Below are 12759 nucleotides of genomic sequence, written 5' to 3'. Positions count from 1 at the left end.
AAGTACAAAACTTTTAAAGCTCACATGTTTCTGACCTGATGAATTGGAGGGTACATTAAATTTGTACAGACGGGACATTCAAGAAGCTCATAAACACCATTGTTAGAATGGATGCCATATTTACCAATCCCTGCACCACCTGGTTTTGTAGGTTTGCTATTATTAACTTCCACTTTCGCTGTTTTAACCTCGTAATCCATTCCCGTTGAATTAGATTCCAGGACTTCTTTCAAAGCACTGCCTCCAGGAGCCATGGTGTCCCTTATTCAATCAAACCTTGTTTTCTCACTTGGAGCAGATGACTTACTCCTCTTGGATTAGATTTGTTTATTCTGCAGGAGGAAAAGGAATCAAGACCAATGATAAGTCAAATTCAAACACTAACATCAAACTGAGAAGAAGAAGAAAAAAAAAGTAGATTAAGGGGAGCAGATACTTAGTTAACTAGATCAAGTCTTTTAAATTTATCTCTGGGACCTGTTTATAGAGCTTCCTAAGCAACAAAGAATAAAATAAGATAAAAATTTTCAAAAAAGAAAACATACAATTGAAGCAAAACATTAAATGCACTTTCAGATAGGTAAAGAAAGCAATAGGCCTCAAGCTATGAACAAAAGCTAAAAAAGCTTTAGACCTCTGTGCACATTCCAATGACTTTAAACAGTAAATAGTAAATCAATCACAGGACTATCAAACATCAAAAGAGAACAATTTAAAACCTCTTTTTTTTTTTTTTTCTCTTTTCAATCTAACTAAACATGAAAATAGATCTAACCAGAACAAGAATCAACCAATCTAAAACCTATGACACAGCTAAACAAAGATCGTGCAAGCAAGGTTTCACATTTTCGCCATTATATATATATATATAAAAAAAAGTTAAATTTTCAAACCAAGTTTTTAAGCAGAAACCTATAGAGAAAACGGTGTTTGTAAAATGCAAAATCTCTGTCTCTTTGACCCTATGAAACAATTTCAAACAAACCCATTCATCATTAACCAAAACGATTCAAAGACAACAAAATAAATATAAAAAATTGACATTTCGAGATATATTTCCCAAAAGCTATAGATTCGTAACACGATGGCTACCCCCAAACACCGACCCGAGAAATCCGACACGAAACCCAATTTCGGGATTAGTTGATTCTCGATCTCTTGTTCTCGATTTCAAAATTTAAAACCCCAAATTCAAAAACAAGGAGAAAAAGTTTTGATTTTTTTTTTTTAATTACCCGGAAGGAAAATTTCCAGACTTGGCGTTGTCGCGTGGTTTGATCCAGATTCAAATTAAGACGAGAGAAAAAAAAAAAATGGGGATTAGTGAGAAATGAAAAGAGAAGGGGGGAGGAGAGGGAAGAGGAGGCTGGGTTTGGTTTTGGTTGTGTTGTGTTCTGTCTTGTTCGTATCGGCGAAGAAAGCCATTAATGGTGGTGGTCTCTGTTTTGTCTTTATTATTCCTCACTTTTTTTTATAAAAAAGGAGAAAAAAAAAAACACCGAATCACAATTCACGAAGGTGGTTCCTTTTTTTTTTAAAAAAAAGAAAGATAATTAATCTCAGCTTAATTACAATTTGTATTTACTACTTATTATATTCATCACAGATTTGGTACTGTCTTCATAATTATTACATGTAGGATTTTTCTTAATTATTATGTGGTGCGTTACAACTTACAACGCTCGATTTCCTTCTTTTTATATTATCATTTTCAGATATGTTTTACATTTATTTTTGGTAATAAAAAAGGGACAAATATTTCCTCGTTTTTTTTATTGCATCAAATTCACAAAAGCAAAATCGCATTTTTTACGTTTGTGGAGTCTTTTTTATGAGTAAAAAAAAAAAACAAAACAAGACTTTGAAATAATAGTTTCATCTCCGGCACAAGTCAAATTTTTACTGTTAAGGGACCAATTAAGAAATTTTATTTTAAAGTTAAAATATCTTATTGGCTCGAGTTCGTGCATCGAGTAACGAGACGACGCTCGTTTCCCGCACACATCATTTGAGTTTTATTTTATTTTTCTTTAATCTATTTTTATAAATAAGGTTTAATCGTTTATATATAAGTATAATATACCTGCCGTTGACGTAATTTTTATTTTTGCTTAATGAAATTTAGACATGTTTGATTGTTTTAGAAACCATTTGGCATTTTCCAATGAGATGCTAAGGTTAATTCAAATAAAACAGATCATTATAAACTGATGATATACTATGGCAGCAAATGCATGTTTCAGCTTATAATTAAGTTACAAGAATCCAAGAATCTTTATACTACTTGTTTTTAAATGATGAAAGCCTGAAAATGGTGGACGATGTCTGTTTTTGTGGGGTTTAATTTTTTTTTGCCTCCCCCTCGTGTGAATGTATTTATGCGGTGCTTTTTCTATTGCCAAGAAACCAGAAAAAAAAAAATGGAATATCATAATAATAGTATAAAAATAAAAAGTTCTAATCAGAAGTGAAATAATTGGAAAGGAGAAAAAAACGATATGAAGAAGTGAGATCATTCATCAGAATAATAGACGTGTCGGATGTCGCTGTGCGCATGTGACATGTACTCAGCTGAGTGCATTTTTTTGGATTCTTCTAGAACCATTTAAACATCGTTTTGTAACATATTTGTACCCCCCAAATATATATAAAAAGCATTCATTAAGTTAGAGAAAAGTAAAGTAAAAAAAAGGAAAAAAGTTACAAAAAGATTCGTCGCCTGAGAGATTCGAACTCTCGCGGGGAGACCCCATTTACTTAGCAGGCAAACGCCTTAACCACTCGGCCAAAGCGACTTGTTGACAAGATTTCCAATAACTTGTTTATATACGTCAACAGTTTCCGGCCCAAAAGTTGGAAAGGTCTGTTACCGGTCCTAAACACCCACCATTAGTTTTTTATGTTATCTTTCGAATACCGGTGAATAATTGCAAGACTAAAACTTTTAAATTATGGTGTTTTATATGTGCATGATGATTTAACCTATACAAAAGTATGTATTGGTTTTATCATGAACGCAATATTTCATCAGAATAGACATATTACTGAAAAAGATAAAAGAAAAATTTAGATTAAAAATACCATCCCTATTGAGAAAAATACAAAACAAATTACAACAAACCAACAAGCAACACAAGAAAAATAAAGTTACAATCTTTCCCCTTCATCTTCTTCTTCTTCTTCTTCTTCTTAATCATCATCATAGTCAGCTTCCAGGTTGGAAGCTTTTATTGTTGTTGTTTCTCAAGTAAATCTCCTTCTCCTAGGCGGACGAGAATCTGCACTGTCTACATCAGAAACCCTCGAACCATTCTCGTTCCTTCTCCTAGACGAAGATGTCGAGAGAGTAACCATAGAGTCAATCTCAACTGCGGTATCCACTTGACTCTCAGAGTTTATAACAGCTGCAATGCTTGAGAATGAGTCTCTATCATCAACCACAACAGGAGCATGATGGTTTTGCTCTTGGTGGTTCCTCCCCAATGGATGAGTTCTAAAATAAGCATCTACAAGCCTCTCTGCAGAACTCAATGCAGATGTGAAAGTCGAGATCCTTGCAACTCGGTGTGACTGTAGCTGTCTCCTGATCAGCAGAGGGTGGAATCTCGTGGTGGTTTCTCCTTCAAGATCGGGAGCAATGTTCGGGTTCAGATCGATATCCTCTGATGCTGCAACGATGGCTGCTGCTGCTGCACTAGCCTGGTTCTGCTCTGATCTAACTCCCCTAGATGTCATCAACCGGTTAAGAATCGAATTGGCTCGATCACTCACTCTTTCTGATGCCTCGCGGTTGCTAAAATCAGGGGCCGGGGTTGAATCCCTGTCAAACCTATTCTGTATACGTCTAATCATTTCTTCCATCGGTATTGTAAAAGGCGACCTTTGAATTGTATTCCTCAAGCTCTCGATGCGTCTCGCGTGTGGTCTCATGGGGATCTTAGTATCTAAACTCTCTTCGATTTCCCTTTTATGGTTTCCACGCCCATAGATGGGTGTCACGGTTTTGGGGGTCACCTCTCCTTTGCAAACAGGACACTCCTTTGCATCCGAAATTTGTAGCCATTGATACAAACAAGGCCAACAGTAAAGATGGCCACAACAGGTGAGAACTGGCTCCTTCGACAAATCCAAACATATATTACAGTCGAAAAAGTTACCATCACAGCCACTGCTTTTCTCGACATCGGCTTTCTTCTCTGAGACACCATCCCCAATGGCTCCGTCGCCATTCTCACACATTTTCAGATCCTCATTGCCTCTTTCACTACCCTCACCGGTCTGCATAGCAGCTCCATTTACAGAAGTTCCCATCAGTTGGTTCAGTTCTATAGCCATGGTATGGGTTTCAGATAGAATGGGGATAGGGAGATTAAGCTGTCTGAATCTCGTCCTATGCCGAGTCCTGATCCTCGTCACAGCCTCGGAAGATCTCTCAGAAGGGTCGTTAGTCCAATCAGCCAAATTCACAGTCTCGTTTGTTGCCGGTTGGAGATCAGACTCAGGACCAGGCCCTAGATTCAAATCCAGGTTCATTGTGTCAGCTAACTCCTCACCCATCAATAAACAAAAAGGCTCTTGCTTTCTCACTTGCAGATCAACAATATGTACTCCGTGTGGTCTTTATTATTCTGCAGGGAAGAAAAAGCAATGACCTAATATAAGCTTATCCCGTTCACAACTTCGAGAAGGGAAACAAATAAAGTAATATCAAATACAACCAATCGAGCTTTATTTGCAGGCACACAATTTTCAATCTAAACCAGACATACAAGAACACACGAAGTAAAAAACGAAATTTTTAGTATGAGCTAAAGAGATATATCCACCTGATATATAAATAAAACAAGACAAAAGCATACACAAAGTCAAAAAGAAAAAAAAACATTTGGAACAAGAACACAAAGTCTAAATTCTCTTTAACACAAGATATGATTCCACAACTACAAAGTCCAACTCCAAACTACGAAAGCTAAGAGATCGTACACCAAAACAGATTGACCAGATGAATTAACAAATTAGAGAAGCAAAGATTTAAACTTTGTAATAGAAAAAGAGCTCAATTAACCATAAAAGAAAGAAAAACGAAATCAGAGGAAGAGATGTTTACCGTGGAAGCAATATATAGACGTGGGGGGTTTGGTAGATTCTCAGATTTGCCTCAGATTCAATAACTGACGCGATGGATGAACGAATAAAAGAAGAGTCTTTGGACGAAGAAGATGGTAATTACAGATACAGATGACAAGAGACTAGCCATTATTCCATAACTGAACCAATTCTAGATCTCTAGAAACACGGATTCGAAGACACCATCATCAAGAAAACCCCCAAAAATCAGAAAACCCTAATTCTCAAATCCCAACACCTGAGAAAATTTACAACCTTTCTATTTAAAAAAAAAAGAAAACCCAGATTGAAGAAAACCCCAAGTTGTTTCTACTCTCGATCCAGCAAAAATCAGCTTAGGAAAACCCAAAAACCGATACAAATCTTACAAAATAATAAATGGTAACAAAAGAAACAAATCAGAAAAAAAAAATATGGAGCTGGAGGAAGAGAGAGAAGAGAATCAAATCAACGACCTGGAGTTGGGATTAGGTCGTGTAAAATCATAAGAGCATGGGGTTGGGTAATCAAATCACAGCTAGAACAACAACACCAAGCTCAGAGCTAGCTGAAACTCCGACAACGCCATGGAAAAATTCGCCCTTTTTTTTTTTTTTTGGGTGTGCTTTTAGAGAGAGAGAGAGAGAGACAAACGTCCAAATCTTGTCCAATTTGGCTTAAGTGGGAAAACGAACCCAAACCTCTCTCTCTCTCTCTCTCTGAGACCGAATCTGGTACGCTCCGGTTTAGGGCAAAAAGGATGGTCTTAAATTCCACGCGATGATCACGATCTTTTTTAATCGGACGGCTAGGGAATTTTTAGAATCATTTTTTTTTTGTGAGAGACGAGACGTGTTTGTTGTTTTCTCATTAGAGAAAGAAAAGTGATTTATAATGATAAACAAAGGACGAAAGAAGTTTGAAAAGATACCTAATTGTTGTTTCTAATCAGTCTATTAATTCATACCAAAACTCATTACTTGTCCTTCGTTTTTTCTTTGGTGTTTAAATAATACCTTGTTTTAGATGCTAAACTTTATAATAGAGAGTTACAAATTGCTATATAGGGTTTTAAAATATGATTCAATCTGACCAAGGCAGCCCCGTTTCTAAGACAGAGTACACTACACCCCCCACCTGAGGTACTTTGCTTTTGAGCTAAAAATTACAAGAGATTTGTAAGCTATTGCCTAAATTCCTATCATTGTGTCCATTTAAAACCCAAGGGTGACCCCTATTAGTTTGTGGCTAGCTTTTCGCATAAAGATTGATATGCCACAGTGCAGAGCTTGAATTTTTCCTCGGCTGCATTCTGTGTTTCATTCATCATACCAAATTTGTAGTCAGTGTCAAGGAACACTTATCAGGATCATCAACGCACTAAGTTACAATGAAGTGGTATTTATTTATATAGGATGAGATTGTATCAGTTACCTTGGTAGAGGCGTGGTGACGATCTGGATGCCATTTTAACGCACAAGCTCGGTATCTGTTTAAAAAAAGTTGTCAGGCAAGAATTTATGAAGATCTAAGAGAAACATGATCTAAGTAACTATCGCTTCCCTCTAATGAGATGAAGTGAATAATTTTTTACTTACGCGATTTTGACATCTTCAAGGTTTAAGGGACCTGAGGAACTCAAACCAAGTGCTAGTCTATGAGACTCCTGGTTTGGCTCTTTGTCTCTCAATTCTCTTGAAGAATACTCATCTTCCTCTTCTTCTTCTTCTTCTTGGTCTAATCGATACCTCGAGCCCCAAGATTTTCTAAAGTTGTTAGAATACCTCCCTGAGCGAGCTCCCCCATCTTGATGAGTGTTGTTTGACCAAGAGAAACCACGAGATCCACCCAATGCATTCCGTAAAAAGTATTCAATTTCATATCCTTCATCAACTTGGCTAAAATCAAAACATCCTACACATCAAAATGAAAAGCATTGTTGGAGAGTAACTCTACCGCAAGCATTATTAGCTATTTGAAGAGAAAGCAGAGCAGAGGTTGGGGTCTTACTTTTATCCAAATGTTGAGGAGTGTGTCTACTACCACCATTACGATTTCTTTTGGAGACCCTGGAGAACTGTTTCTGAAACCACGAGGTGTGTTTACTTGAGTAATCAAAACCATCACTCCAAATCTGTGATAACCAAAAACAATTTGCATCAAAATTGAAACCTTTTTTTTTAACAATGAAAAAAGATGATGGTTGCACACCAAAATTGAGAATTATTATTACCCCAAATAAGTGTTCTGCAAAAGCATTCACATTACGACGCAAATCTTGCTTTGCCCTCTTTCTTTTCCGAGCTTTCGAATTCTATTAAAAAAAAAAAAAGAGGCGTAAGTCAAAACGAGATTTGTACCATAGAACCAAACTCAGATAGAGAGAGAGAGAGAGAGAGAGAGAGAGAGAGAGAGAGACTGACGGATTGATGTTTGCGTTGTAAGATGGGAGTAGAATGGAAAAAGGCAGTTTTGAGGTGAGAACAGTAGTCTTGTGGCTTGAGAATCGCTGCTCTTATGGCGGCGATCATCTCCCCGGCGGCAAAGAGATCTTATAACCAGCTGCTCCATTTCAATTACAGAGGATTGATGCAGAAAAACAGAGAAGAAGCCCATCCATTTCGAGCCTCAATAATAAAGGCCCTAACATCTCTTCAAAGCCCAACTCAATTTCTCAAAATTTGTTTTTTCTTTGTCTTTTTTTGTGTGTGTGCAAAATTTCTCAAAACATGTCTCTAATTTATAAACATGAAGACGTCAATACAAGTCTAATTTATACTATAAGAGAAAAGAGAATGTTAATTAAGTTCGGTGTATTCGAATGTGATTCTGATACTTAATGTTGTGTAGGGATGATGTGATGAACATTGTGATGTGTAAGCGCGCTTGTACTTTTACACACACAAAAGAAAAATATGCTTCTATGCCATGTAAAGAAGAGAACACGAATATGACTCTCTATTAGCTAGCTTACATAAATCAAGCTTCTCTTAGACTTTTTTCACTTCCTTTAGTAGAATGTATGTTGTTTAGTGCATATTTGAAGTTTATTCCCGAGTGATGAACCGTTCTCCCGTGAACCTCTCTCGCACGCAGAGAGATTTCGTTTCAAATCTAACGAACAAGAAAATCCAAACTATCATCTGAAGTCTGAACATAAACACATACATACGTAATTTCATAAAATATGATTGATATATATCCGTGACTTACACGCAATTAAAAAAAAAAACTATAAAGTGTCTATAACTACTATTAAAGAAAAAGCCATAATAATTCTGCTAAGTTCAGAATCTTTTTTTTTTTGTAAGTTCAGAATCTTTGGAACAACATGAACAAAACAGAAGACACCAAGCATGTCATCGTTAGACCCATATTCGAACCGTTAACAGAAGCACTGTTACGATGATGAGGGACCCCGCCAAAGACAAACCTGCCACCACGGCCACCGCTACCACTGTGACCACCACCGCCGTGACCACCGCCACCTCCGTGACCACCACCACCACCACCTCGTGCGGCGACCGAAATTATCAAAAGGGTCAAAATTAGACAAGCGGTCAAGGATTTGATCATCATCATCTTCGGTGAGGAACAAGACTTCTTCATCATCTTTTCTTCTTCTTGTTCAGAAAAAATTACAAACCTATATAAAAGAAAACGATCTTGAATTGAATTTTAATAATTATAATGGAGGAAACTTCAAGAAAATGTTAACTTAGGGTTTGATTTGCATCTTTTTTTTCCCCCACGAAAACGAGTTAATGGGAATTAAAAATATATACAGTATGTTAAAACCTCTCAATTAATTCGATACAGAGTGTCAGAGCACGAGTATCATTAATTACTAGTAATAAGTTTAACCAATTATAATGGTAAAGTGTCAAAAATAAGTTTTCCCATTCTCTACTTCTATTTCTTCATATGCTTTTTTTTTTGGGTTCAATAAGCTTTTTTCACACTTTTGTTCTTGTTTTCGTAAAAGTTTTTTTTTTGTATTAATATATGTTTTCCTAAAATGTTCGACTTTCTTAATGTAAAAATTAAATGCTCTTCATATTTCTAACGAATCATAGAAAAAATAAATGCACAAAATCATGGTGTGGAGGCAAATTAAAATGCTTATATCATAGATGTTCTTTTACTAATATTTATTTAAGTTCTCTTTTTTTTTTTAACAGTAAACATAATGATTTTGTTGCATATTTTACAGGAATTTTAAAAATATTTTACAAATGTTATTAGACCTGAAATACAAAGCATCTGTTAATGTATTACAGGTTTAACTAACTGTTTTACAAATATTATACAAACAGAGTAAACATTGTTCTGTATTATGATGTATTGATGTTCTAGTACTATTTGTGTTATATTGATTTAGATTGTTAAACCCCATTTTTTATTGGTTTTGGTTAGGAGGATGTTATAAACTTGCTTATGCAGTGCTAACACAAAATTTTTAATTTAAAAATGATTAATTACAAGCCCAAAAACGGGCAAACATAAGAGTACAATTTTTGTTATAAGTCGTTTTCTTTTTCAATTTTAATTTTTTTTTTTTTTTTCACATAAAAAAAAAATAGTTCGTGAATCTGCTCTCTCGTCTTCTGCTACCTAACTCATACTTCAGATTTCTACGCAGCGAAAAACAAAAAAAAAAACAATCTTTGATCTTCAAATGGCACTGATACAACTTGGTTCGGTTTCTGGGACCTCTGCGGTTCAATTGAGCTTCTCATCGTCCGTATCACCACCGTTGACGACGAAGGCTTCCCTCTGTTTTCACCCGGAGAAGAGGAGCCGGAGAATGATATGCAGAGCTATGGTTCAAGAAGAAGCTGTTCAAGGGATTCCTTTGGTTTACGCTAGGGAAATGGAGCGTCTCTCTGCTAAGGAGTCTCTGATTCTCGCCGTAAGATTCTCTCATCTCTCTTCGAATGTCTTATAAAAATTGAAACTTTTTAGCTCTAACTTTCTTAGTAATTTGGTGAGGATTAAGTTTGAGTTATAGTATTTGCTCAGATAAGTGAAAGTTTGTGTTTTTTTTATTTCCCTATGTTGTTGGAAAGTTTTGAAACTAATTTAGAATGACTACAGTTCAATGATGCTGGAGGATTTGAGGCTTTAGTTACAGGGAAGATCACTGATATACAAAGGATTGATGTGAATGAGAGAATAACTTCTCTTGAGCGGCTTAATCCAACTCCTAGACCAACCACGTAGGTTGCTTGCTCGGTTTCAAGATGTTTTATTTGAGGGACCCGACCAATGCCCTTTTTTTGTAACTGGTTCTTAATTAGCTTTCCAGGTCTCCTTATCTTGAAGGAAGATGGAGTTTTGAGTGGTTTGGATCCAACACTCCTGGTCAACTTGCTACTCGGGTTATATTCGAGTTAGTCTTCTTAAAAATCTTGCTCATTGATTACCACAGACACCTTTTGGTTTATATCTTGAGAGTTCTAAGCATTCCTATGTCTTGTGGCAGGAGGTTTCCTTCAGTATTGGTGAGTCTATCCACTATGGACATAGTTATTAAGGATAATAACACAAAGGCAACTGCAAATATTAAACTCCTTAACTCGGTGAGTATACCTTTTTTTTATGTATATGGATAAGAACTATGAATGTGTAGTACCAGACTCAGAAAGTGTATCTGTTGAAACTAATATATGCAGATAGAAAACAAAATCATATTGTCATCGAAATTGACAATAGAAGGGCCTTTAAGGATGAAAGAAGAGTATTTAGAAGGAATACTAGAGTCTCCAACGGTTATTGAAGAAGCAGTACCTGAACAGCTAAGAGGTTTATTGGGTCAAGCTTCTACCACGTTGCAGCAGCTTCCTCAACCTATCAAGGATACTCTAGCCAATGGTCTAAGAATTCCCCTTGGTAAGGCACATCAAGCATCTTTTTAAGATTTTCCCTCCTCACATGTAACATTGTAACCACTTAAGTGTTGTTGTTATTGACTTTTAGGTGGAACTTACCAAAGATTCTTCATGATATCTTATCTAGACGACGAGATTCTTGTAAGTTCCTGAAATGTTATTATGTTCATAGAAGTTGAAAGCTAACAGGATATCATAAAACAGAGTCTTTTTTTGTTGTTGTAATTGTGTAGATTATAAGAGATACCGCAGGAGTGCCTGAAGTTCTAACAAGGGTGGAAACATCGTCTTCATCGAGCGTTGTAGAGAATCTTGAATACAACAGTTAGACAGTTTAAATGTAAAAAACAAAAAGTGAATACAAGTTTACAGTAAATCTCCGAATACACTGAAACCTCTTTGCCTTCCTCTATATACCTTGTTGTCTGTCACATTTGATGTTTGCCTTGTCTATTTCACTAGTGAATATATATTGGATTTAATATTTATGATGATGTGGGGTTGTACACAAATTAAATTATGATGTGGGCTTACAATTTATGGGTGTTTACAATCACCATTACTCATCATTTGTCACTTTTCAAAACGAAAATTTTACATATCATCATCCTTCCAGTATGATACATAATTTTCTTTGTCAGTAAACATACAAATTTAAAACAGACATTGGGATCACATGTTTATCACAATGAACAAATCATAAGAGACCTTTAAGGGAAGCATGAAAGGAGTCCAAGCTTTTCCTCAAAACAAAACTAAACGAAAATGTAATAAATTAAATTCATTTCCACAAAAACCTAATAAACAAAATATAAGACGTACCATTTAAAAAGAAAAAAAAAAATACATCATTCGAGAGACAGAGTTACACGAATTGGTGGTGAGAATCTGAGAAAACTGATCCACCATGTAAATGAGAGGAAGAAGAGGAATTAGAAGAAGCAGAAGCATCCATTGAAGACAAGGGCAAATACGGAAATTCACCAAGTTCTTGAATAAACCCTTCGAAATCTCCCAAACCATTCAAGAAACCTCCGGAGCTCTCACCAGCGACATTGTTACCGTTCCAAGTCATGGAGATCTCTTCTGAGTTTAAGCAGAAGCCTTGATCATCACAATGCTGCTCAGGTTCTCTTAGTTTCTCTGTGCTGATCATGTCTTGTACTTGACGGTGAAGACGATGAAGATCTCTTATAGGTTTTGCTTTGGAAGCTTTCTGAACGTCCTCTGGTTTGCCGGTAAGGCTTTGAACGAGCTCACGGAAGTTAGCAACGTCGGTCTTGATGATCTCAGGAGCAAATATGTGAATTATTCGGATCTTTGGCTTCGATTTGGTTATCGAGTATGACTGTTTGTGCATCGATATGCTTGATGATGAGCTTCTTCTTTTCCCGAAGATCGTGGCTTCCATTTTCAGAATAAGTAGGGTTTATTGTTTAGCAATATAGGGAGAGAAAAGAGTGGGGAGAGATAGAGAGCGAGAGAGAGAGAGAGATGGTGAATTTGATAGTAGGTGAAGAGATATTTGAAGGTTATATAGGAGAACAAAAAAGTTGATAAGTATGAACTTATATCCTTTTAAATAGTGATAGGCAGTTGTTTATCTATTTGATAATTATATTGTACTCAAAACACATCTCCGAAATTTATCATTTTATAGCCATAATGTAAAATTCTATAGTCTTGTTGATATACATTTATTGGAGAAACTAGTTGGATTAAATAATTTTTATCATTAAAGACTTGTTAATTACATGTAGTT

The 12759-nt window shown here is 35.9% G+C and overlaps 5 protein-coding genes and 1 non-coding gene across 9 annotated transcripts in view; 1 reads left to right on the top strand and 5 right to left on the bottom strand.

The window, feature by feature from the left end:
• Nucleotides 1–1447, bottom strand: part of LOC104712489 (E3 ubiquitin-protein ligase SINAT2) — a 4126-nt gene extending 2679 nt beyond the window's left edge. Inside the window, exons 1-3 of one of the 4 annotated variants that reach the window (XM_010429400.2) lie at nt 1236–1444; nt 437–493; nt 189–332 (exon numbers count right to left, since the gene is read on the bottom strand). In XM_010429400.2, coding sequence (XP_010427702.1) covers nt 189–254 — 66 coding nt within the window. In that variant the 5' untranslated portion in view covers nt 255–332; nt 437–493; nt 1236–1444. Of the gene's footprint in view, nt 1–35; nt 333–436; nt 494–1235 lie in introns of all 4 variants that reach the window. The other 3 variants (XM_019229386.1, XM_010429401.2, XM_010429399.2) reach the window with 3 other exon arrangements.
• Nucleotides 2714–2795, bottom strand: TRNAS-GCU. The gene has a single exon. It is a non-coding gene; the product is annotated as a tRNA-Ser (tRNA).
• On the bottom strand, nt 3101–5774 carry LOC104712488. The gene is made up of 2 exons (XM_010429398.2): nt 5108–5774; nt 3101–4628 (listed from the first exon to the last, which is right to left on the bottom strand). The coding sequence occupies exon 2, from the start codon at nt 4555–4557 to the stop codon at nt 3244–3246; it is 1314 nt and encodes a 437-aa protein (XP_010427700.1). The 5' UTR covers nt 4558–4628; nt 5108–5774; the 3' UTR covers nt 3101–3243.
• On the bottom strand, nt 6109–7663 carry LOC104712487. The gene is made up of 6 exons (XM_010429396.2): nt 7530–7663; nt 7340–7420; nt 7117–7240; nt 6705–7020; nt 6541–6595; nt 6109–6418 (listed from the first exon to the last, which is right to left on the bottom strand). The coding sequence occupies exons 1-6, from the start codon at nt 7635–7637 to the stop codon at nt 6344–6346; spliced, it is 759 nt and encodes a 252-aa protein (XP_010427698.1). The 5' UTR covers nt 7638–7663; the 3' UTR covers nt 6109–6343.
• LOC104712486 (probable plastid-lipid-associated protein 9, chloroplastic) lies at nt 9682–11483 on the top strand. Its single transcript, XM_010429395.2, has 7 exons — nt 9682–10018; nt 10204–10325; nt 10415–10498; nt 10592–10688; nt 10782–10998; nt 11086–11138; nt 11231–11483. Exons 1-7 carry the CDS (start codon nt 9785–9787, stop codon nt 11324–11326), a joined length of 903 nt encoding a protein of 300 aa, XP_010427697.1. The 5' UTR covers nt 9682–9784; the 3' UTR covers nt 11327–11483.
• Nucleotides 11588–12526, bottom strand: LOC104712485 (VQ motif-containing protein 25-like). Its single transcript, XM_010429394.2, has one exon. The coding sequence runs from the start codon at nt 12406–12408 to the stop codon at nt 11863–11865; it is 546 nt and encodes a 181-aa protein (XP_010427696.1). The 5' UTR covers nt 12409–12526; the 3' UTR covers nt 11588–11862.

The sequence above is a fragment of the Camelina sativa genome, chromosome 9, assembly GCF_000633955.1.
Source record: "Camelina sativa cultivar DH55 chromosome 9, Cs, whole genome shotgun sequence".
NCBI lineage: Eukaryota > Viridiplantae > Streptophyta > Magnoliopsida > Brassicales > Brassicaceae > Camelina > Camelina sativa.
The sequence above is the reverse complement of the archived record's forward strand: the minus strand, read 5'-3'. Positions and strand labels throughout refer to the sequence as shown.